Source organism: Fundulus heteroclitus, unplaced genomic scaffold (assembly GCF_011125445.2).
Source record: "Fundulus heteroclitus isolate FHET01 unplaced genomic scaffold, MU-UCD_Fhet_4.1 scaffold_304, whole genome shotgun sequence".
In the NCBI taxonomy this organism is placed as follows: Eukaryota; Metazoa; Chordata; class Actinopteri; order Cyprinodontiformes; family Fundulidae; genus Fundulus; species Fundulus heteroclitus.
Window position 1 is genome coordinate 16212 of NW_023396714.1, and position 26289 is coordinate 42500.

Below are 26289 nucleotides of genomic sequence, written 5' to 3' on the forward strand. Positions count from 1 at the left end.
TATCTATAGATACATAGATAGACAGACAGACAGATAGATAGAGGGAGATAGATAGACATCTGCATCTATATGTGTTTTTATTTTTGTTAAGATGAATAAATGGATAAAAAACACTGATAAATGAATTTCTCAACAGTGTTGAAAGAAAAAATTACAACATTGTTATAACTATAATAAATAATGAATGTGTTTGCTAAATTGTTGTTTTTCTGCTTTAAAGCATCCATCCATCTCCTGTCGATCAACCAGGCTCTGACCCGTCAGATAAACGGCACAGTGCAGATTAATTAGCTCTCTAAAAAGATAATGCACTCTCTGCCTCCTTGTTTTGGATTCACTAGCCAGTGAAATTTTCACATAAGCACCGGCACTTAGCACGGTGGCCCCGTTTTGACAAATGGCCCCCAGCTCTGCCTCTCTGCCGGCGTCCTCCTCCTCCTCATCTCCCAGTCTGCCGTTGGCACCTTTAAGGTGAAAGACGGCATAAAGAGGAGCGGGCACAAATAAAGCTCAGCGTCCCCCTTCCTGGAATCCGTTCTCTCTCTCTCTCTCTCGGCAGGAAGTTTTGACCTTGAGTCTCGCCTTCCTCCATCAGAGCTGGGAAGAAGGAACGGGGGGACGGAGCAGAGGAGGGGCGGCGGCGCGGCGGCGGAGGTGCGGGTCACCAGCCGCGGTTCTCATCAATTAAATGCGCGGCGGCGTTTTGTGTCGGCTGAACTTATATGTCAAGGAGATGGGCAGGACCTCGTGTTTGTGCTTTTGACAAATCAGCAAATGTTTAATCTCAAGATGTGCCGGCGAACATAAATAATGCAGAGGCCCGGCCTGGACGCTGTCCCCTGCGCAGGAAAAGAGGAGGAAAGATAACCCCCCCCCCCCCCCCCCCCTCCTTAACGGCGCCTCCTTTTTACGCTCACTTCCCCTCACTGTAGGCTTACAAAAGTATTCATACCTCTTGAACTCACTCCTGTGGATTTAATCCAATAGACTTCAGAGGAGTGCATAGTTTTGAAAAATACAGACTGTGGCTTGATGGGTTGAGTAGTCGTCTGGCAATCAGAAGGTTGTGGGTTCGATTCCAGTTTCCCCTTGCCACATGTCGATGTGCCCCTGGGCAAGGCACTTAACCTCAGAACACTTCCCGGGCGCCGCACATGGCAGCCCACTGCTCCCCAAGGGTGATGCGTTAAAAGCAGAGAACAAATTTAGTTGTAATGTATGTTTCAATGACAATAAAGATGATATTACTATTACTATTACATATAATGTTTTTTAAATGTTTTGCCAATTAATGCCTTAACGAGTCCAGACTTTTGCTCCAAACAGAGCAGCGGGTCTTCTTCAGCTGTGCGCACTCTTCTTTAATAAAATACATCAAGCTCACTCTGACTGGATGGAGAGCATCTTCTAGCATCACTTTTTCAAGGCTTGCCAGTGATTGTCGTGCTGGACTTTGACTAGGCCATTCTGACACCGCAACGTGTTTCCCGTTCGTCCAGGTTTTCCTCCTGGATCGTTCAGGTTGCAGCTCTGTCCGCCTTCCCTGTCCCCGCTGAACAAAAGCACGATGCTGCCACCTCCGTGTTTCACCGTTACACACAATATGCCACACAGGGCAACATTTGTTGCTTCCTCTCATCCGCCCAGAACACCTTCTCCCACGTGTTTGCTGTGAAACCCGAAACTTTTTATGACTTTCTTTCAACCGCATCTCCTCCATCAAGGCCAAAGTTCTCTTTAATATATCCCTCAACTTTCTCCCTCACCTGTCTCCTTGTTTTCTCTCTCCCTTTTATTTTGAGAAACAGACTCAGCGTTTGCCTCGGTGTTTCCGGGGAATTGAGGGGGGGGGAGAGACAGAGACTTATTCTGAGCCAGAGGTCCGCTATCTCAAAGACAGAGGGGATTGAGCTTGAGCTTAGCCTCCATTTGCCCTAAATGTAAAGAGGCCAACAGAAAGCAGTGTAGTGGAGTGTGAACCGCATCAAATCCCCCCATTGCAGCTCTCCCACTTCTTCCCACAGACTTTGATTGGCTCGTCCACCGACTGGGAAAGTTTCCTGATTGTTCGGAGGGAAAATTAAGATTTTAAGCCTATTGAAGTTGATCTGCGCTCATTGAAAAGTCCATCTGAATGTGTTCTTTGAAAGGCGAGAGCTTGTTGCGGATACTGTACGGTTGCACCTGTCGTTGTGCAGCCGGCGGTGTGTGGTGTGCTTCTGGAGGAGTTGCTCTTTCTGGCCACACTATCAACCTTGTGAAGTCAATCTTTTAAATGGAGAGATTGCCTGAAGGTTTCAAGCTGTGAGCGTGTTGCTTTATGTAATTTTCTCCTGAGGTTGAGGGGTTTAACTATGAAGAGGCAAAGCTGTGTGAGATGTTCACCTCTGGGGTTTATTAATGGGATTAATGCTGAAGTCGTTGCTGAAGTCGTTGATGATGTAGTTGCTGAAGTTGTTGCTGAAGTCATTGATGATGTAGTTGATGATGTAGTTGCTGAAGTCGTTGATGATGTAGTTGCTGATGTAGTTGCTGAAGTCGTTGATGATGTAGTTGCTGAAGTCATTGATGATGTAGTTGCTGATGTAGTTGCTGAAGTTGTTGCTTATGTAGTTGATGATGTAGTTGAAGTCGTTGCTGATGTAGTTGCTGAAGTCGTTGCTGAAGTCATTGATGATGTAGTTGATGATGTAGTTGCTGAAGTCATTGATGATGTAGTTGATGATGTAGTTGCTGAAGTCGTTGTTGAAGTCATTGATAATGTAGTTGATGATGTAGTTGCTGAAGTTGTTGATGATGTAGTTGCTGAAGTCGTTGATGATGTAGTTGCTGATGTAGTTGCTGAAGTCATTGATGATGTAGTTGCTGATGTAGTTAGTGAAGTCTTTGCTGATGTAGTTGATGATGTAGTTGCTGAAGTTGTTGATGAACTTGTTGCTGATGTAGTTGCTGAAGTCGTTGATGAACTTGTTGCTGAAGTCGTTGCTGAACTTGTTGCTGAAGTCTTTGCTGAAGTCGTTGATGATGTAGTTGCTGAAGTTGTTGCTGAAATTGTTGATGATGTCGTTGCTGAAGTTGTTGCTGAAACTTGTTGCTGAAGTCTTTGCTGAAGTCGTTGATGATGTAGTTGCTGAAGTTGTTGCTGAAGTCATTGATGATGTAGTTGCTGAAGTCGTTGATGATGTAGTTGCTGAAGTTGTTGCTGAAATTGTTGCTGATGTAGTTGCTGAAGTCGTTGCCAAAGTCTCTCCGTCTTGGCGTTGTGTTGGACGTGTGAAAGCAGCTGGGGCAACGTTGCTGCATGCACTGGAAAAGTCGGCAACTTTTTTCTAGTCCTGATCTCACTGTAGCATCCATCCATCCATCCATCCATCCATCCATCCATCAATCCACCCATTATCCATCCATCCATCCATCCATCCATCCATCCATCCATCCATCCATCCATCCATCCATCCATCCATCCATCCATCCATCCATCCATCCATCATTAAAGTTCACTATCATACCTTCATTGTGTATTTTTTATATTTATTTTCTAAGGTTCAGACTACAGTTTCTTCTCCACACGTATCAACAATCTATCAACGTCTTCTCCTCTCTCTCCCTGCAGGCTCTTGGAAGTTTCTACTTCATCCACGATTCTCTGGAAGTGGTCCATCAGTGGGATTTCAAATGTAAGGCTCTCCACCTGACACACGCCACCTGTCCCTACAAATTAATCCTCCCGCCGATCCCATTTAGAGGCTATTCTTGCTTCCATCAAAACCAGTGAGCTAAGATTGGCTCCGCAGATAATATAAAGGCTGCAGGATCGAATGGTAATGCTTATTAATATTAGGATTTAATTCATACAATTTCGGGGCTGCCGGTAATGGTGTGCTGCAAGTTATTGGACAGTTACAGCGGTCTCATCAGCCCGCGGTGTCAGAGGGCCCCGGGGTCCGGCGACCGCGCTAATTAAAGAAAGGATATAGATGTGGAGGCGCCCCGCTTATTTTAGACACCAAATCAGCATTAGCAGCAGTGAAGGACAGGGCGACGGCGGGGGAGGGGGTCACTCCGTGGACACACACGTCTACCAGCACAAGAAGAACTGGGTCCAAACCAGAAATTTAGTATTTTAGAGATTTTTTTTTTTGAGCGGTTGTTTGGATATTTCTGTCGTGTAAGCTGCGTCCGTGGATCTAAATAGTCCAGACCTGTGAAAACTTTCTCCGCCTTTTAGTAGGACCTGCAGTAGATCATGCACAGCTCAACCAAAAGACAAAAATGGGATATATATATATATATATATATATATATATATATATATATATATATATATATATATATATATATATATATATATATATATATATATATATATATATATAACATACAGTACACTCACCTGGTTGCATAAGTGTGTGCCCTATTAAACAATGGCCGCTCACCAGAACCCACAGACCGGGCCAGGAGGGCATTAATCAGAGACCAACGGTGTTATTATTACTATCATTATCATTATCGTTATTTTATTGCCAATGTTGCTCAACTTTTATGATCAATTTAAATTTAAAAGGACACAGCTGAACGTTTACTGCATTTTTGCATTATTTTGCACTGCCAACATTGAACTTTTTGAAATTAATGCCTTTTTTGCACCATTATCTTTGCACTACAAACATGGTGGAACATTCTTCTGCACACTTTAAAAAAACAAAACTGCTTTTCTCCTGCACTGTTACATTCTTATCACTGCTGCACTCTAAATTGTAGTTATTTTTATATCAATTACAATCTCATTACTGTATGCAACGGAATTTCGTTTTGTATGGACAAAATGACAATAAAGTTCGTCTAAGTCTATCCCTGAAGGACCACAATAAGCCGTACACTCTATAGAGCTGGGATTTATCGAAGAGTGGCCAGAAAAAGCAAAAAAGAAGCAATTACTTGATGTTAAAAAAAAGAACGCATGTTTTGAGTTTGCCTAAAGGCATGTGGGTGACTCCCCAAATGTCTGCAGGAAGGTGCCCTGGTCAGATGAGGCCAAAATCTAACTTTTCAGCCACCAAGGAAAACACTTGGTGGCTGAAAACCCAAAAAACATCACATCACCTTAAGAGCACCGTCCCCACAGGTAAACATGATGGTGGCAGCATCATGCTGTGGGAATGTCTTTTAAAACAAGGCAAATTTATTTGTGTAGCACATTTCAGTACAGAGACAATGCAAAGTGCTTTACATGATTACAATATAGGGAAATAATGAATAAAAGCAAGTAGGAATAAAATGTAAAAACAAATTAAAACATGGAAAAATAGAAACTAAAAGCAAACATTAAAAACAGCTGGACTAAAAAGGATTAACTAATGATGTTTCAGTAAAACAGTTTAATCAGAACAGTCAAAGGCAATCCTAAACAAATGTGTTTTTAATCTTGATTTAAAGGAACTCAGGCTTTCAGCACTTTTACAGTTTTCTGGAAGTTTGTTCCAGATCAGTGGAGCATAGGAACTAAATGCTGCTTCTCCATGTTTGGTTCTGGTTCTGGTTCTGCAGAGAAGGCTGGAGCCAGAAGACCTTAGTGGCCTGGATGGTTGATACACTGATAACAAGTCTGTGATGTATTTAGGTGCTAAGCCATTCAGGGATTTATAGACTAACAGAAGTATTTTAAAGTCTATTCTCTGAGATACAGGGAGCCAGTGTAAGGACTTTAGAACTGGGGTGATGTGCTCTACTCTTTCAGCACCAGGGACTGGGAAACTGGTCCAAGTCGAGGGAAAGATGGATGGTGCTGAATACAGGGACGTTCCAGCAGGACAGTGACTCGAAGCATGCTGCTAAAGAAACACTGCAGCGGTTTAATGGGAAGCATTTAGATGTGCTGGAACGGCCTAGTCAAAGTCCAGATATCAGTTCAACTGTTAATCTGTGGTTAGACTTAAACCATCCAAGATAAATGAGCAGAGCAGTTTAGCCTTGGACAGAAAAATGGCCCCATGCGACGAGCTCATCCCACACCTTGACTTTGTCATATTTGTTCACTCTACTTGCTAAAATTGTTCAAATCTCTTAGATTTTAATGGCATCTGTTGACCACAGCGTTCTTCAGAGCCCACAGGTTTTCCCACGGGTCAGACCGTCTCAAACAAGTAAACTCTCTCCTGATGAATCCAGTCTTTGTTAGGTTGGATGTCTGCTTGGCTTCCTTGTGTTGCTGAGAAATTACATCCTTCTTTATTTTTCAAGCGGACCCCTGAAGGCTCAGATTTGGCAGATATTTGGAACTGTTCATATCGTTCATCCACTTTAACAAACCCTGCTTCCATGAATCCCAAAGCCTGATGCTGCCACCACCGTGTTTCTCTGTGGAGAAAGTGTTCCTCTAGTGCTGCTCGGTGTTTTTGTGGCCAGTTACCCTTTGGAAATTTAACTTTTAAGTTCCAGTTGGGTTTCTTCTGAACATAATGCATTTTCCTGAAAGGAGTTGGAAGACTTTACCCAGGCATGGATGTTTTAAGAGAGCCTTGGTTGTGAGATATCACATCCAGACAACGATTTTATTCCATATATAGATAGATAGATAGATAGATAGATAGATAGATAGATAGATAGATAGATAGATAGATAGATAGAACCTGCAGCTTTAACTAAAGGAATCAAGTAAGTAGATGTGAGGTGAATCCTCACAGTCAAGAAGACTGAATGCTGAAATTGAATAAAAATAGATTTTTGTATTTGAACACAGCCAGCTTTATAAACATTTTCATGTGTTTGATTTTTATCCTTGTTTTGTTGTTGAATTTGACAAGATAATAATAATAAAAAATATATGTGGGGATAAAAAATTATGCACCACGTTCTTTACGTCCCTTTAACAGGACATTGTAATCCGGGTTAATCTGTAAATGTTATCCTGACAGAATTCAGAAAAACATAAAGTAGCTTTTTTTTAAATTTAGCATTAGAGACGAGATCGTTAGACGTCCATCGTCTAATTTGGGCTTTGTGTCATAAGCTCTGATCAGGTTTTACAGATAAATGTTACACATATCATCACTTTTAAAACCATTAATTTTAGGATGCTTACATTCTACGAATAATAATTATAACTGTAACTACAACTGTAATCCTATGCCTTACTTCTTTTGTATTTTATTTTTTTCTTTGATCCATGGTATAACGAGGACACACTGTACAGTATATATATATGATGCACCTCGTCCTACTTGACACCCTCTTCCTATGATTACTGATTCTGAGCCGACGTGACATGTGAATTTCTCCAATGCGAGATCAATAAAGCCTATCTTATCTTATCCTATTATATCTTATCTTATCTTATCTTATCTTATCTTATCTTATATTCTCCATCCACAGATGCTAAAATCAGAAATTATTCACCTTAAAAATAAAGTTCTTCAGTGTGACCAGCAGGTGGTGTAGTTGCCACTTCAGCAGCCTGAGCAGCTGGACGTTCAGACTCACTAACTGAGTCTCCAGATATTAACCAATCTGTTTTTTTTGTGACATTTCTCTCTTTTTTTCTCCCCCCCCCCCCCCTCCTCCTTCTGTCCTGGTCCGTGTTTCCTCCTCTTCCTCAGATAAAAGATTTGAGACGGTGACCGGGAAGGAGATCATCTCAGACGACCTAGAAGTAACAACCCAGGTGGAGAAGGAGAAGTTCCCAAGGGAGTTCTCCCCAGAGGTGGGTTTTTTGGGAGGAACCAGGCCTGGTGTGACAGACGTAGAGGACAGTGCTGCTTCAGTAACAGCACATTTTATCCTTAATTCCCATTATTATTATTTGTATCCCTTTTTTTTTTCTTCCTTTTATTCTGCATCTGGAAAATGATTCGTATTTTTCTGGCCTGTCAGGGAAGTCCTGCAGACTGGAGCTGAAGATGAATCACACCTAAAGATAAAAAACCGTGAAAGCGAGGTTCCTCCTTGTCCCCCTCCTCCTCCTCCTCCCCCCTCCTCCTCCTCGCTCTTCCCTGCTCACTCCGCTGTGTTCGGTTTTCCGCTCCCGGAGCCGTCAGACGGCGAGCCGAGCGCCGCAGTGCTGATATAGTAATAAAGAGCACGACTGCCCGCGTGTCATCCCTGCACTCCGCGCTCATCCGTCAACCATGCTCCGACGGCCGCCTCCGCAAAATATATGCAAAACAGATGGATACGGCCCCTTCACACACTTCCCCTCAATTTCCGTCTCTTTCACACACTTTAGGACCCCAAAACACACACACACACACACACACCCCGTCACGGTTTATCTTTTCCCACTCTAGAGATCCACAGAAGCAGCTTCTGGTTGCTCCACTCTCCTCATCCACAGATGATCTGAAAACAATTAAGGAGCGGCGACATTAAAGACGACCGCAGCAAAGCGTTGTTCTGCGTTTAACGGGAGGAGCCGAGGAGGCCAGGAAAACAACGCGAGAAGGACGAGGGGAGTGATGGAGTGCGAACGGAGGCATTTGTGTGCGTGTGTGTGTGGGCCGAGCAGATGAGAAAAGTTTTGGCCCGTGATAGATGCCTCTTCCCCCGGCTTGGGTATGAATCCGGGATGATGCTCCAGAGAGCACCACTCCACATAATGTTAGCCCATTTAAAAAGAGCAGATTTGTGTAGTCTATCAGGGTCGCAGAGTATTCCCCCCCTTCCTCCCTCCCTCCCTCCCTCGCTCCCTCCTCCTGCGACCCCTCCGTAGTGAGAAATTGGTTGTTATCATAGATCACAGATACTGCTCAAACCTCTTATGAAAGATGAATTAATTTCACTAATGCTTTAATGCAAAGCTCTCATGAGGGAGGCAGACTGGTGATAACCCCTGCCTCGTCCCCGCTTCCTCCACCGGTGATTTATGCCCTCTTTTAGTAGATGAAACTGCCTAGATTTGCCATCCATCTGCAGCTTTGAGGAATCCCATTACTCCAGAGGAGGGCTGGGGCGGCTCTCGGATCCGAAGGGGGGGGGGGGGACGCCACGCGGCGTCCGAAACGGAGCGGCTCCTTTAGTTTTTTTGGGTCTCGCTCAGCTTTGGATCTGAGGAGCAACTTTTTGTGTCATACGTTCTGTAGGGACAGGCTGCGTAGCGACGCTTCAGACGAGGGGATTTTAAGTAACTTTGGTGGAAACAGACAGTCGTTAATGTTCTTGTCGGAAATTAAGACGGCGTGCATCATAAGCAGCGTTTTCAAGTGGCCTACAGTCGGCGTAGAACAGTTTAAGTCCAGATTTGACGTCTCTACACTGCAAAAACAGAACTAAAAATAAGTAAAAAATGTCTTGAAATTAGTGTATTTGTCTTTGATCGGAGCAGGTAAATAAGATTATCTGCCAATGGAAAGAGTCATTTTACCTCTCAAATAAGATAATTAGATATATTGCACTTGAAATAAGTTGATGGAGATGAGTTCTTCCTATTTTAAGTGCAAAACCTTATGCCATTGGCAGATTATCTTATTTACCTATTCAAATAAAGTACAAATATACTCATTTCAAGAAAATGTTAACTTATTTTTAGTAAAGTTTAGTCTGTTTTTGCAGTGTAAGTGCCTCGCGTTTCAAGCTAACACCAGTTTAAGCTGTGAAATTGGCCCTTTTAGTGTTTTTTTCGTAAATAGAGGTATAGCTCACAGACTGTGTTGTAAAGACGGTCCGTCTAACGTAGGGCTCTTGTTCAGATTCGATCCCTCTGACTGTTACAGATTTTAAATGGCTTAAAAATGGTGGAATAGACCTTTACTAATGCAGAGAATCACATGCCGATTTATTTCTTTCCCTGTTATAAAATAACGCCGTGAAACATGATAAAATAGGCTTCGTTGAAGACGTCGAGTCGTTGCGTGAAAGCAAAATGTCAGCTTCACTGTCTTTCTCAAAATGTTCAAATAAAATAAAAAGTTTTACATAATAAAACCGATTACAGCAACAATAATTCAAACTGCTAAAAAAAACATGTCAACTGGGTCTTCTGTTGATATCTTTATGTTATGGAGGTGACAAAACCTTCAGGCCAGACATGATGTCAGCTTCACGACAAAGAGACAGGATGAGATTTTGAAGCGTTTCCTTCCTGTTCTTCTCATAAGTACACTGCAAAAACTGAGCTAAAAGTAAGTAACATTTTCTTGAAAGGAGTGTATTTAGCTTTAAATTTGAGCAGTTAAATAAGATTGTCTGCTAATGGAATGAGTAACTTCACCCCTAAAATAAGATAATCAGACATGCTGCACTTGAAATAAGATGATGGAGATGAGTTGTTCCTGTTTTAAATGCAAAACTCTCATTCCACTGGCAGATTATGTGGTTTACCTGCTCAAATCGAGGCCAAATACACTAATTTGAAGAACATTTGACTTATTTTTAGTTCCGTTTTTGCAGCGTACACTAAAAGGATTCCCATAATAAAAACTGTGTTGCTGTTCTTCGAGCGTTTGACATTAATTCGACAGGAAGAAGAGCAGAAAGAGTAGCACGAAGAGGGACTGGTTCACCTGCTCCACACCTGAGCGAGGCCACGCCCCCCAAGCTCTTATTGTTGTTAAACAATCAGTAAGCAGTGTTTGACCGTTGCCTTTGGTAAAGATTTTAGGCTGGCGTAAAAATAATGTGCTCCCTAAGGCAAAAAAACAAACAAAAACATAAATTTTTTTTTAAAAAAGCCACTCCATTCAGTGTTTCCATGAGTGCGGTAAAGGTTTCAGTAATGCCAACCGGCGTTTTAACTCTGTGCAGAGAGCAATTATCCGGTTCAGATTTGATCAGTGGAAATATTTTAGTTCAGCTGTTAAAAACCAGGGTCTGGTAAAATAAAATTAAAAACGGTGAAACGGCCCTTTAGTGTGGCTTTGAGAGCAGCCCTGAGGCACGACGTCCAGACACACACCATCCTAGGCTTATAATTATCATTTAGATTAAATGAGCTCTGAGACAGAGTCAGGAAGGTCGTCCTGTAACCGGTGGGTTTCCGGTTCAATCCCTCGCTCTGACTGTCTCAGTCTTTGTGTCTTTGGGCAAGAAACTTTATCTGCTGTATGGCAGCCTCGCCTCTGTCTGTCTGCCCCAGGGCAGCTGTGGCTGCTAACATAGCTCACCACCATCAGGGTGTGAATGTGTGCATTTATGGGTTAATGAATGACTGTAGTGTGGCGCGCTTTGGGGTGGTCAGACTTTTACGATTTACTTTAGGACGCTAAGTCACAGGTGCTGGTGAAACAGGGTTCACTGTGACAGGACAGATCAATCTTAACCGGACTCCGCCAGATGGATTTGCTCCGCATATCCATCTGGAAACCTTCCGTTGAAGTAATTTTGGGAAGGGGCGAAAATACTGGTAGCTGATTGGCGTATGTTGGTGATAGACGGGCCAAATAAACCAATCAGATCAACGAAGCATATGACGTACTAACAGAGCGACGACGAAAACACAACCACAAGCTCTTGTCGAAACCAGTCGGGAGACGAGCAAAAACATCTTTTCCTCTGGGAAAGGCCTCCAGAGCAGTGTTTTGCTCTTCTTTCAGTGAAGAAATACTCTGTAATTCCGATAAAGGTTCAGTCTGAGCTGCTCTGACAGACACCAAAGGGTCCGGAGGAGCTGCGGTGAACGTTATGCCGCCTGCTGCATTGTTCAGCACGGTGGTGCTGGTCTGAGGAGGCATGGAGGGACACACAGACCTGGACAGAGTAAGTAATGGCACCCTGGAAGCCTTTAGGTATAGGGATGCAATCCTTAGAGTCAGTGTTAGACCCTTGGCTGGTGCAGTGGGTTCTGGGTTCCTCCTGGTGCACCATGATGTCCGTCCTCATGTGGCAAGAGGATGCAGGCAGTTCCTGGAGGAGGAAGGAGCTGATCCCACTGACTTATGGGTTGATAGAGTTCCTTTTGTTCCTGACACATTACCCATAGTCTAAATATCATGATTGTCTTTTTCCATATGGATCCGATGTGTATTTTTAATCGTACCCCAAGCAGTGTTGTATAAAGTACTAGAATCTCAGAGTCAAGTAAAAGTATAAGTACCTCTCCAAAATATGACTTTGGTAAAAGTCCAAGTCATTGACTAAAATGTTACTTGAGTTAAAATCTTAAAGTATCTGAAATATCTTGTACTTAAGTGTGAAAATTACTGTAAAAATAGATGTACTCAAGTAATGTAATAAAAAGTATAAGTAAAAAGTAAAACATAGCAAATGCAGTTTGAATGGCATTTTTTATATTTTGGTAAACTTTGAAGTTCAAATTCACTTAAAATAATATAAACAACAAAGTGCAGGAGAAATTTAGACCAAGTTTAGACAGAAAATACAACCTTTTTGTAAGCTTTCAGTTTTCCTTCTTCAAGTAAGGTCAGTGCTATACACTTTAAAATTGTACACAACCAAGTGCAGGTAAAATTTAGACCAGGGGGTGTATATGAAGAACATGGTTAATTGATAAACCAGGCTTAGTTAACCTACAGGAAGTGGTAAACCTGCTAATAAATACACCTGTAACATTATCAGTAGGTGAGGTCAAAACATTTGGGTTTCTCTCTCTCTCACTCTCGCTTTTTTTTGTAATTAGTAACTAAACCAAACACTGTACAAATGTATTGGAGTAAAAGTATGCAATTATGTTCGGAAATATAGTGAAGTAAGTAAAATTTATCAAAAAATTCTATACTTGAGGAAAGTATAAAGCAGGGGTGTCAAACATACGGCCCGCGGGCCGGATCCGGCCCGCCGAACAATTTAGTCCGGCCCTGTGGCTAAATGCATTATCATTATTTAAAAAAAATATATATATATTTTTTTTTTTTTTCCCAGTGTCCTGTCTGGCAATGTGGCACCAAGAAATGCCAAAAAGAGCTCATCAGATTTGACTTTCACAAGTGGAGCAGTACTGCTTTTGCCTTAGTGCTCCGCTTGATTTATGAATGTGAATAGTTTTATTATGATTCATGCGAGGATTATCTCAAATGATATGGACACTACGATGGGAAAGTAGGAGAGGAAAGGAAGAAAAGAGGAAAGAACAAGAAGAAAAAAAACAAAAGGTGAAAGAAAGAGGAGATAAAAGGAAGAGAATGATAAAACAATTATTGAAAAAAAACTTGTACTTTCGTCTAATTGAAAATATGCAGTTCCTATATTGTTCACGAGGGGCGCTGTGTTTTAATTAGCAGATTAAGAATCAGGGGTGGAAAAATTTTAATTATTTCTTAATTTTTATCTGTTTGATGTATTTTTGTCATGTAGGACAGTGTTTTTAAGTTCTAAAAAATGTGAATAAATGTTTTTCAACATTGTATAATCACTGTGATCAGTTCTTATGCATAATGCACAAGTAAATGTTTAACTGAGTAAAAGTATTGTTGAAATTGCACATACTTTTCCTAAAAACGCTGAGGTTATTCATAATATATTGTGTAAAAGTGAAATTTATTTAATATAAAAATCAACAACAAGTCCACATTTATTAGTTTTATTTAATCTTGCAATGAGTTTACTCGTGTGGCCCTCCTGAGATCAGATTAAGCTGAATGCGGCCCCTAAACCAAAATGAGTTTGACACCCCTGGTATAAAGTACTCCAAAATATACTTAAGTACAGTAGTGAAGTATTTTTACTTCGTTACTATACAAGACTGACCCCAAGACTCCCATAACCAATACCCACTGTACAGCCAAGAAGCTATTAAGGTTAATTGGATTTGATACGACAAAAAAAAAAAGAAAGAAAGTTAAAATCTGATCGGGTTCTAAAAGGTGGAGAACATTTGGCCGATTTCTCCCAGCCCAACTCCGACTCCATATGCTAACCGTCGCTCCTTTCGCATAACCTCCCCCTGAGTTATGGAGACGCGAGGGCGTTTATTGAAACGCTGAATAAGAAGGAAGTGGCCAAAACCGTGAGCCGCATTTCTTTCGGAAAAAAGGGGGGGGGGCTCCACCGTGATGGATTCTGGCGGCTTGTCGTTTCCCGTTGTTCCGTCAATCTCTCCGCCTTCCCCCGTGGGAACGAATGTATTTTTCTCCCCCTTCGCCGCCGCCGCGCTACGTGCGTCCAAAAGCCACTGCATCATAAAGGATTTGTCATTGCCTAATATAAATAAAGTATACGACCCAGACCTTAATGTGCCCTTGGTATTGATTGTTTTACACAAGCGTGGAGGGGCGGTGGGGGGGGGGGGGGGGGGGGGGGAATAAGTGAGGGAAAGGAAGAAATGAACAGACAGGCTGTAGATCAACATCTATATGAGTTTGTTGTTTGGCACCATCAGCGCGGCCATAAAAGCACCAACTTTTCAAACCCTTTTAGTGCCCCCTGCGCTAAGCTTCTGTTTAACCACTCTTGATTACCTTCAAGTTCAGACCTCCATGGAAGTTAACTTCCTTCCTTTTTTTTTTTTTTTTTTTTGTTTGTTTGTTTTTTATCCCCCTCACCCACGACGCCGCGGATGATTCATGTATACGTTAAGGCGATGAAGTCATTTAAACCGGCGTCGCTTGTAAAACGCTCGCCGCGTTTATCACCAGACAAGACACCTGTGACACGGACGCCGTCCCGCGTGACAGCCGTGATCCATGAGACGGCGAGGAGCTCTCAAACGAGGGGCTGATGTCGAGACGAAGGCTCGCCCGGGCCGCTTCTCGCAGAGCAGAGCGCGGGTAAACTCGGCTTCAGCTGTGGAACCCCCCCCACCCACCCATGGTGTTATTTAGTGGGTCCCGTTGCAGGATGATGGAATAAGGATAGATGCGAGCGTCTACCGGGGCGCGCATCAATCAGTGTTTGGGTGTATTACTTATTACTCGCTGTGCATTTCTGTCCCGCTCCACTAAAACAGCCCCTGCTGAACATCAGCCTGCCGTGACATTATTTATTGGGTGGTGGTGGTGGGGGGGGGCTTTCAGCTGGAATATACAAAAGGTCAAAGAATCAAAGGAGATGGACCAGGAAATAGTCATAGGAGGGGTGTTGAGAGGCTATGAGCTCTGACCGTGAATCCTGGCATTTCATTTCTTTTCTTTTCTTTTTTTCCTACAGTCACAGTTGTGTAGTTTTTCATTCATGCTATTAAAAAAATCTATGGTTTTAAAACAGGACGTACAGATCTGGAGGCTAAAGTGATGTGAATCTAACCTCGGGTCTACAGGAACACACAACAGATCCAGACGTGCACGGTTCTCAGGTTCTTAGCAGCAACAGCTCGGTTTGCTCTGGCTGACCTGCCGTGGAGCAACGTTGCTTCATCAGTTTGCAGACGCTGGTTTTCCCCCCGCAGCTCTCTTAAGGTCCCACCGCAGGGTTTTAATCAGGTTGGGGTTAGGGGTGTGCAAAATAATCGTCATGACGATGCATCGCAATTCTAATTTTCGCGATCTACCGCATCGATTCTTGACGCCAAGTATCGATTATTAATTTAAAAATAATAATAAATAAAATTGCATGAATGGTTGGCGAACATCAGCCAAAATCAAGTGGAATACAACTTCATTGGTTTAAAGGACCTCTGAGGCCATGTAAACGGCACTGATTATCCTTATTTTGTTATTTTAAGTTTTATATATCCTAGGCACTTTTTGTCAGTGTCTCCACTCCAGTAATAGTAATATTTGTGTCCAGTAACAGTAATCGTTTTCAAGGAAATACCTCCAAAAGTCATTTCAATAAATACAGCTATGTATGAATTCAGTTTCTTTCAGTTATGAATCAATTGAAGACACAATCCAGATCATACACAGCCAGTCAGCCACTGGTAACGGCTGTATTTTTTTCTAACAGTGTTCAGTGAAAATATCGCAATGCATCGCGATACATTGCAATAATTCAAGTATCGTGATGCATCGTGATAGAATCGCATCGTGGCTTCTTTGGCAATACCCACCCCTAGTTGGGGTCTGGGCCGCAGCAACACCTCGGTGGTTTTCTCCTTTTAATCATGCTGCCGGGTTGAACCAGTGGCGCACATTTGGCTCTAAAAGGCTTCGGTAAACGGAAAAGTTAACGGTGGATGTTGCATCAGCCCCACCACCGGCGTGGTGGACAGCTGGCACAGGGATGTTCGCTCTCTGGTTTTCTCCAAAACATGGTGCTGGTCTGTATGGGCGAACCTTATGCTGGCTCATCTGTCCAGAGAACCTTGTGGTTCCTTTGCAAATACAAAAGTGGTGCTGCACTGCAAACACGGAACTAAAAATAAGGCAAATTTTCTTGGGATGAGTGTATTTGTCCTTGATTTGAGCAGGTAAACAAGATGATTTGCCAAGGGAATGAGATTTTTGCACTTAAAATAGGAACAATTCATCTCCATCGTCTTATTTAGAGGGCAGAATATCTAATTATCTAATTTTAGGGCTTAAAATACTCATTCCACTGGCAGATCATGTTATTTACCTGCTCAAATCAAGAACAAATACACTCATTTCAGAAAAATGTAACTTATTTTTAGTTCCGTTTTTTGCAGTGTGTCATATTCAGGCTTTCCTCTTCCGCTCTTTCCATCAACCGATAATTAATTAATTGATTCTTGATTAGAAAAATACCACAGGGCTCTGTCCCCAGCTGACACGGCCTTGTGGCTGGAATATATATATATATATATTTTTGACTTGTCAATAGCCCTCATCAAAATGCAAAGATGTTCTCCAAATAGTTTGGAAACAGCCGGCCCATGGACTTCAGCAGTTCGTCCCCTCAGGTCGACGCTGATGCCTCTCCAGCTTGGCATTGAGCCCGCTTTAATAGAGTTGTTCACACTGTTTATGATCAATTAATGATGGATATAATTGCTCCTCCGTTCCCTCTTAAGGGCCGTAGAAGCAGCAGAGGGTGTGCTTATGTTTCTTTTTCTGCACACAGCTTTATGATTTTTGGGCAGCTGAGACTGGATCTGAACCACTTTAGGCCTTTTAATGGCAAATATTGCTTTCCTCCTTAAACACTTCTTCATCTTTCCTCCATCCTTTGCCCTCTGTGCGGCTCCCATGCTTCACGGTCGGCCCCGCGCACCGCCCGGCCTGCGTTGGGACGCCACCCGCTCTGCAGCCGCCGTTCATCACTGTCACGGGCGGAGACGCCATCACTGACCTGTGGAAGCCGAAGCCAATGTCACCCTGAGCCTCGTGGCCTTCCTGCCGCCCCTCGCATCCACTCATCAAACCCCCCCCCACCCCGCCCACGGCCAGCCATGACATTATTATTTGGACCCGACGTGTCTGTCCGTTGCCGGGTAAACTCTTCATTTTCCAGCGGATTCTCTCTCATTTTTGGGCGTTTATGTGTCCTCTCAAGTATCGGCCTGTCAGCTGAGAGTGCGGGACGCTTTTCTTTAGCTTTAATGTTTGAGATCGTCGCCTTTAAAAGCAGAGATGAAATAAAAGCGGCTCCGATAGTGGAGGCTTGCCTTCCTAGTTTACGGCGTAAGACAGGCGTGGGGCTGTGTGCGTGTTCACCCTGCGTGTGTGTGTGTGTGTGTGTGTGTGTGTGTGTGTGTGTGTGTGTGTGTTTGTGAGGACCCGAGGGTCAATCCGTCATATGTGCAGGAAACGGGGTAATCTGGGGCCAGGTGTCAGGAAAGTGATGGATTTTAATGCTGTGATTGTAGTTAATGGCTCTTTAAATTAAATCGAGATTAATCGTCTCTGGCGGCGGTCGGATCTCGTACGGGTACTGAGCGGATCCGCTGCCGCGCCGCCCCCCCTGCCCCCCACAAATCCCCCACCGCCATCCCTGGCCTTCATCCTCCACCTCCTCTTCCTCTCGTACGCGGAAAGACCTTCCTTTCCACAACTTTACAAGCTGAAGGACTTCCGCTGCTGCGAACTAGTCATGCTGTTCTGGGAACACGCAGTCCGTCGTTACTCAGCCGTCCGCGTTTCTCTTTTTATCCACTTCCTGGGTGTTTAAGGTCAGTCTGTTCGTCCAACAGGGGGTGGGGGGGGGGGACTCGCATCTAATTCCATTTGCTCTTTTCAAAATCACAACATTGGACGAGCGAGTTATAATTGGGCCCATGCATCCTGCAGAGGCAGTATGGATTAATTCAAGTATGCTAATGTAATTCAATTTGATACAGTTAATCTTGTACTAATGCAGATTGAAGGATGCGAGGCGCAATCAAATACCTCTTAGCCCTTTAATTTGCATCTGTTTTTTTTTTTCTTCTCTTTTTTTATATAAAATTAGTCAATTTGTAATTATGCGACCTGGCCCGTAATTAGTTTATTTATCACCGCGGTTAACTCCCAGAGAGAGAGAGAGAGAGAGAGACGCAGAGAGGGTGATCAACTGTGAAAGAAAAGAAATAGGTTGCGGGAAATACTTATTTATCTTATTCCGAATGAGAAGACTCACAAAACCAGTTTGTCTCTCATTTAATAACCAACTTCATGGTGAATCATGCGGCGTTTGATCATGTGCTGCTGGAGAAGGAAGCAGCCGGTCGGACCAGATCTCTCCAGGACAAGCCCGGGTTTTAAATGGGAAAAGCAAATAAAGAGTATCGTACGAGTGAATCCGATAAATCACAACACTGGGAAAAAAAACAGAAAAAAAACTCTTTTATTCAGATTTATTGATATGGCGGTGAAGGTTTTATTTCTGACAGCCAATGGAAATTCAGACATCAGCTTTTTTGAATAAAATGAAACGCTGCACTGTAAAGAGAACCACGTTGGATTTGAAACAGATGTGTGATAAAATAAGTTGGCTGTTCAGGTCGATGTAGAGAAAGTCGAGTGGAAGGAAAAACTGGTGGAAAAAAGGTGCACAAGCAGAAGGAATTACAACAAAGTCTATGCAAAGTCTGAGCTCCAGGAACCACCTCACATTTGTTTGAAGGACACAACAGAAAAGAAACAGGAACAGCTTTCTGTACGCAGACGGCCGTGCTGTGTTTAATAACCTGAATTAGATCTGCCGCTCAGCGAGGCTTTCTCTCAATTTACACACACTGAAAGCTGTTAGGTTTTGTCTCTAAAGGGTGTTTGCCTCAAAAAGTTGTTTTCATGGCCGCTGGTCGAACCACCGTGTGTGCAGGAGGAGAAGGAGGAGAGGAGTCGTCCGCTCGCCTGCATTCCTGTCTGGATCTAACCCAGAGAACGCAGCACGAATATCCGATATATAACCTATAAAAATCATTTCCCAGCGGTCAAAACGACCTTATCGCCCTTCTCCCATGATTCCTACCAGTTCTACTGAGAAGAGTGGTCAGATGTGCAACTAGGGCTGGGCGATATGGATTAAAAATTTAATCTCCGATTTTATCATACCAAATCCGATTAATCGATTTTTTTTTCCTCCTTTTTGTTTCATAAAAATAAATTAAAGAAATTATTTTAGAACCTTGCTTTTTATGTCAAGCATTTTGTCAGGGAGTTGACCTGAATTCAAAGTTCAACTAAAAACAAGCTGTGAAACATGCTTGTAAAACAAGATGGCAGCCGTGCCATTATAAACAATGAAAATATAACAAAACATTTGCTGCTAGTGGTTTTACACATTTAGTTAAGAACAGGCTTCGCTGCACTTGTGAACTTCAAACTAAGTTAAAAAATAAAAGTAAATAAGTAAATGAAGTACCTCGTATTATGGTAAAAAAAAGTTTCTACTTAACAATATTTTGACAATAATTTTGCCTAAACATATATTCAGCATCACATGCTGTTCTCTTCATGGAAACCCAATGAGTGTATTGGCAAAATAAAATCCAGATTTTCCAAAAATGAAATCTTAAAGAATTGTAAATTCGAATGAATCGATTAAATCGATTTTTCGCCCAGCCCTATGTGCAACCAAGACGCTCCTCGCCTGACCTGCATGTTCTTTTTGTCAAAAAAAACAACAACAAAAAAAACGACTACTTTTTTGTTCATCAAGTTCTGTTTGTCTTTCGAAACAATTTGGTTCTGCAGAAAACCGCCGCAGCTGAAACGCCCTCCTCGCCGTAATGGCTTCCGCTCACCTTATCTGTCAAATCCTGACTGATAACAGGTTCTGCTTTTGTGGTGCTGAACTGAGTCTCTCTCTCTTTCTCTTTCTCTCTCCTGCAGTTAAAGTGGTCCAGAAAGGGATTCTTCAGAACTCGATGGTCCATGCTTGAATGGTGAGTTTTATTAACAGCCCTCCGCGGCGCCGCGTCCCACCCACCTCATCGCCGCTCAACCTCGCAGTCGTTGCAACTCCATCAGCGTGATTAGGGACAGAGATCCAGCCACGTCAGTCACCGCCTGACGTGGCCGGACTGGGGGGGGGGTAGCTGCGCACCCACGTAGCTGCAGCCTCTGCGGACCACGCGCCGCAGTAGCAGGCCAGGATTTGATTAAACGTAATCCCCTTAGTCAAGCAGCTGCATATGACAGATGACAGAAAACATTAGATGCAATTGAACCTGCACGGCATGAATAGAAGCGCTGCTCCCAGTGTGCGTTGGGGGGGTGGCGGGAGAAGGGGATCGTAATCTAATAGGGGGATGACATGAGGACTAAAGAGCTGAAACGGTAAGCATTTAATAGGGGCATGACGTTTGACAGGATCGGCAGATAGAAAGGGGGGGGGGGGGGCGACTGGCGAAGAATAGGAGATCAGATCTGGCCTGGGATGGACCCGTGTTGTCTAAGCCCCCAGCGGTGTCACCGCAGAGTAAAGCCCCTGAGATACGATCGGTTCCTCTGGGCCGCCCGGCAGAGCGGCACGCCCAGAAAATAACGCCAGACTGGCAAAATCAGCACACTGCAAAAACGGATCTAAAAATAAGTAAAATATTCTTAAAGTTAGTGTATTTACCCTGGCTTTGAGCAGGTAAATAACATTATCTGCCAATGGAATGAGTATTTTGACCCCTAAAATAAGATAATTAGACATCCTGCACTTCAAATAAGACGATGGAGATGAGTTGTTCTTATTTTAAGTGCAAAGATCTTGTTCCATTGGCAGATTATCTTATTTACCTGCTCAAATCAAGGACAGATACACTCATTTTGAGAAGATTTGACTTATTCCTAGTTCAGTTTTTGCAGTGCAGGGAGGCGTTCACCTCTGCACGTCGAGTCGTCTTCCCAAACCGAACGGGGTGAAAGAAAGCCGATCAGGGTTCAGAGATATCACATTCACTGACGGCGTAGCTAGAAACGGTGCATGCGGATCTTTTTTTTTTACACGGTGACAATTGTGTTAATGATCTTCTGGTTAAAGCAATGTTCTCAACGTTCACCCCCACAGTGAGTTCGATCTGGTCAACATTCACCTCTTCCACGATGTCAGCAACGTCGAGGCCTGGAAGCAGAGCCCTTCGCCCTACTGCGAGAACCGGAGGAAGGCCCTGAACTTTGTCTTAGAAAGGTAACGGAGCCACTCTTAGCAGCAGACGCCGCCGTAAACAGAGGAACTCGTTCCTAAATGTGTGTCCTAGCTTTGATACACAGCAGTTTCATTAATGTTATGCATTACACAGACAAACATATGCAAACAAAATGTATTTGTGACAGATAAATATACAGGTGAAGTAATGCAAGCATAATAGTTATAGTTGTTGTTTCTTTTAGCACCAAAACTCCAGATTTGACCCTAAATTCTGCATTAGTGTTATAATGGAGCAAAATTAGGTACATGAATTCATTTGGATTACAGTAAAACAAACTGTGACATACATCCAGTACAATTCAGCTGAAAAAACTAACAAATGTATTTCCAAAAAAAGTAAAAAACAAAGCAACTGGACCTGTTTTCCGTAGTTCAAGACGTTTCGCTTCCTCTCCAGGAAGCTTTCTCAATTCAAAAAGAGAAAGCTTCCTGGAGAGGAAGCGAAACGTCTTGAACTACGGAAAACAAGTCCAGTTGCTTTGTTTTTTTACTTTTTTTTGGAATGACTATGACAAGGATGACTGAGAATCTTCACCAACTAACAAATGTGTTCCATAGAGCAAAGACTATAAATAAGCGGTTGCACCTTTTGCTCTTAAACTAAGTGGCTGAACACCTATTTGATTTCATTCCGGCTTTCAATCCTCTTGAGTTCACACCTGCCGTTCGTTGCAGTGACTCCGACAAACCTGGACTAAAGTTCATATTTGCACACCTGCATCCTTTAGCTAAAGCCATAGTTTGCAGACGGGTGACAAACAATGAAAAAGAGCTTGTTACACAAACGTATCAAATAAGAGAACTGAGGTGGGCAGTTGCCCAGGGCGGCACAAGAAGGGGGCAGCATACAAACAGATACCTTATATCGCAGTTCTGCCCTGAAAGACTTTGACATTGAGTCACTGAGGAGTTGGCACGGCTTGCCTTCTGCTGAGATCAGCGTGGAGACACCTGGAGGAGGGGCTCCGCCCTGGGAGGCACACATGCAAGTCCACTGGCCACCTTACAAAAACTGTAATTTTCTCCAAAATGCTTTAAAAACAGTAGATTTGCTGAAAACTGATCAGACAGGCTGCCAGGGAGCCGACGGCGATCCCAAAATAAACCAGCAGGGATTCCCCAACAAGTGCTGGTTCTGTTCCTGGCTAAAACCTCCCAGAACCCTGTCAGAGAACGGGTCATGGTCCGATGAAACCAAGCGGTAGTCTTTAGGTCACAGCAGTGGCACCATCACTGTCTGGGGTGACCTCTTTTCACATGGAAGGGAGGTTTTTGTCGAGGTGGGTGAAATTCCCGGACAGTCCTGAATACCAGTCGGTTCTGACCCAAAGCGGATGGAGGGGAGAGGAGGAGAGATTTAATTTTTTTTAGCACCAGTGAGTCAGAGCATGCGTCCAAATCACCGGAGATGACGAGGACTGGATCTGTCAGAAAGTGCACACTGCAAAAAGCGAAATAATTCTTGAAATTAGTGTATTTGTTCTTAATTTGAGCAAGTAAATAAGATTTGGAAAGAGATTTTTGGAATTAAAAACAGGAACAACTCATCTCTATCATCTTTTTTCAAGTGCAGTATATCTAATTGTCTTATTTTTGGGTCCCGATACTCATTCACTTATGTGCAATAATGCTGAAAGAAGTGACTTCTGCTGCTATTACCACCTGAATATATGTAAATACATATTTATATAAGTCACCGTGAATGTACATAATACATCCTCTGCCTTATTTCTATTTTTGTATTTTTATTCTTATTTTTCTTATATACTTTTTTTGATCCACTGTATATATGAGGACACAAGTTATATAACTGATGCACCTTTTCTTACTTTTGGCACCTTCTTCTGATTATTGAATACTGAGCCGATGTGTCAAGTGAATTTCTCCAATGTGAGATCAATAAAGCTCATCTTATCATTCCATTGGCAAACAATCGTATTTACCTGCTCAAATCATGGAGAAAGTCACTAATTTTAAGAAAATTGTACTTAATTTTAGTTTAGTTACAGTGCATGGGATCAACCTGAAGATGTCTACGTCATTTAGAGACGAGTCGCAGCGTGGAGTTGGCAAACATTTCCAAGCCCAGCTGTGAATCGCTCATAAATATACGGGATATATCTGAGAAAAGTTATAAAATGTCTCATTTCTTGACTTAAGAAATGGCTAGTTTTATAACGTGTCTTAGATCTTCAGTATTTGATCATGCGTAACTTCTTCGGTCAATAGCGAGACCTTTGGAACCCCCTACCAGATTACTTTGACGCGGACGTGAACAGGGTCCGAAATTAACACTCGCCAGTCGCCAAATGCGAGTAAATTTCCCGTTTGGCGAGTGAATTTCAGAGGGCTAGCTGCCACATGGCGAGTAAATGTTTGTACTAAATAAATTAAAAATAACATAAAAATAACAAAACCCATCTGATCCGTTCACAGCTCTGTCCATCCAGAGCTCAGTCTAGACCCGCCTTCTACGGAGCTGCTTCAGCTCCTTTCATATTCAGAACCAGTCATGGCTCTCTCCAGGTGCTTTTATCAGCGACCAGCCTTCAAAACGTGAATCACTGCGTTTAAAGTTCTTCCACTCGTACCAAAATGTCCCAGTTAAAGTCAATAGTAGAGTCAGTAACTGTATTTCATGCTTTTTTGTTTTAAACGACACAGAACCAGTGGTGCCTCGGTGGGCGTGGTTCCTTGCGCTTGAATTCAGGTGCGCAAAATTACGTTACATGTAATTTAGGTGCGCACAGGGTCATTTTAGGGAACTTGTAACATCGGGGGCTGCAGCTCAGACAAATAATGTCTTTTCTCCTCTCTAAAGGAGGCCTTTAGAGTCCTTATTTATGCATTTTCCCCACTGTTTATTCCTCGCGCGCAGCGCACCAGGGTAAAATCCAGCAGCTGGATCATGCGTAAAGACGCACACTGCAAAAAGGGAACTAAAAGTAAGTAAAGTTTTCTTAAAATATGTATATTTTTCCTTGATTTGAGCAGCTAAATAAGACTATTTGCCAATTGAATGAGAATTGCTACGCCTAAAATAAGATAATTAGATATCCTGCACTTGAAATAAGATGGAGATGAATTGTTCTTATTTTAAGTGCAAAAATCTTATTCCATTGGCAAATAGTCTGATTTAGCTGCTCAAATCAATAAAAAATACACTAATTTCAAGATGATTTTACCTACTTTTAGTTCCCTTTTTGCAGTGCAGCGTGAACCCTGCGTGCTTTAAGTGTTGCAGCTGAGGGAAAATGTTGGGATGTATAGGCTTAATGAAACTCCGCCTCATTCACCTACATGGATAGACTAATAATAATCCGTAGTGTGTTTTATTGCTTGGATGTGAATCTGATAATTCATATTGTGTCTTTTATAATCAACTACAATGTTTTTTTTATCAAAGTCAGGAAACAAAGATTTCTCTTCCAGGGTCCAGTCATCCACGCCCCTGACCACGCCACCGAAAATTAACATAATATCACTCTTGATTTTTATAAAAGTTAAAGTCTGGTGAGGATTCATATTTTGTCCGGTAAAAAAATATGCCTGGCCGGTTGATTTTTACATCTACCGGCCAACTTAGCCGGTGAATCAGGAAGTTAATTTCGGACACTGGACGTGAATGTTTCACATGGCCTTATTTAGCAGGGCATTGACGAGCCTCCAGAGGAGATCTAAAGTGTTTTCTTGCTCCCTAGTTTAAAGAGCCTCCTTCTTTTTGAGAAACTTGATGAGATGAGGCCTCAGGTCTGTTTTTAAACCGGTGATTTCCCTCCATTAGCTTACCTGCTGCTCCTCCAGCAGGAAGCCTAGGTTAGTTCAGCCTTTTTAACGTTAGCGCTGCTGCTGGTAGTGACTCCTGTGTTCAGTGTGGCCGAGTGGGACCGGCCTGTATCCTAGTCCACGCTAATGCACTGCAAAAATGGTTCTAAAAATAAGTAAAATATTCTTAAAGTTAACGTATTTATGCTTGATTTGAGCAGGTAAATAAGATCATCTGCCAATGGAATGAGTATTTTGTCCCCTGAAATAAGATAATTAGACATCCTGCACTTGAAATAAGAAGATGGAGATGAATTGTTCCTGTTTTAAGTCCAAAAATCTTATTCTATTGGCAAATCATCTAATTTACCTGCTCAAATCAAGGACAAATACACTCATTTTAAGAAGATTTTACGTATTTCTAGTTCTGTTTTTGCAGTGTGCGATTTATGGCACATCCATTTGGAGCGCCGCTGCTGTGGGATGATGGAGAGCACAGAGCCACCCCTGCTCCCCACCTGGCCGTGCTAACACAGAATAAAAGCCCGGTACCAGGCTCCCAGACGGTGACCTCCCATTCAAATGCTATAAGAACGCGTGATCCGCTTCGGATAAGTACGTACATGCATATATGGGTGGAATACATCACCATGTTTCCCGGCGGCCGCGCTCACATCCGTCGGCATCACGAGGCGCTTTCTAATCTCTCTGAGGTGACATTTAGCCCGTGCTTCTTTGTTGATTTAATGAATGAATGCCTTTAATGGACGGGGAAGTGGGAGTGTTTACAGAATATAGCAGCTTTTGCGGTTTTTATTGCCTAGTAATTCACCTGACATGGTAAGGCTTTTTTTTTTTTTTTTTTAACAGGACCTCTTTTCTTGCTCTCCTTGAAGTGTTTTCCTGATATTTTTTACGGCTTACGTCATGCTTTTCCCGTGTTTTCCTTAATGGCGCGCCCTTGTAAATCCGTCTGTGTGGAAAGTCCTCGACGTTTAGTTTTGTGGGCTAAAAAGCAACGGCGTTGTGGACGACGGGGGAATGTTTTCTGAGACGAGGGGACAACGGGAAGGCCTGGATGTCTTCTCCTGCTACGATGTCCGATCGAAGGGTTTTCCAGATCTGGAGAAGCTCCTAAATTAGTTAAAAGCAGGAAATAATATCAGTATCTCTAGATGT

At 42.8% G+C, this 26289-nt stretch overlaps 2 protein-coding genes across 2 annotated transcripts in view; one reads left to right on the forward strand and one right to left on the reverse strand.

The window, feature by feature from the left end:
* Nucleotides 1-371: 371 nt before the first annotated feature.
* Nucleotides 372-17180, reverse strand: LOC118559521 (uncharacterized protein YBL113C-like; the record flags this gene model as incomplete). The annotated part of the gene is given in 4 exon segments (XM_036130235.1): nt 372-464; nt 2386-3085; nt 3087-3190; nt 16913-17180. Coding segments are annotated over 4 exon segments (1165 nt in total), but the record flags the coding sequence as incomplete, so codon positions are not given.
* Nucleotides 17181-20460: 3280 nt separating this feature from the next.
* Nucleotides 20461-26289, forward strand: part of LOC105926161 (inositol polyphosphate-5-phosphatase A) — a 93493-nt gene continuing 87664 nt past the window's right edge. The window contains exons 1-2 of the mRNA XM_036130234.1: nt 20461-20483; nt 21205-21324. Coding sequence (XP_035986127.1) covers nt 20461-20483; nt 21205-21324 — 143 coding nt within the window. The remainder of the gene's footprint in view (nt 20484-21204; nt 21325-26289) is intronic.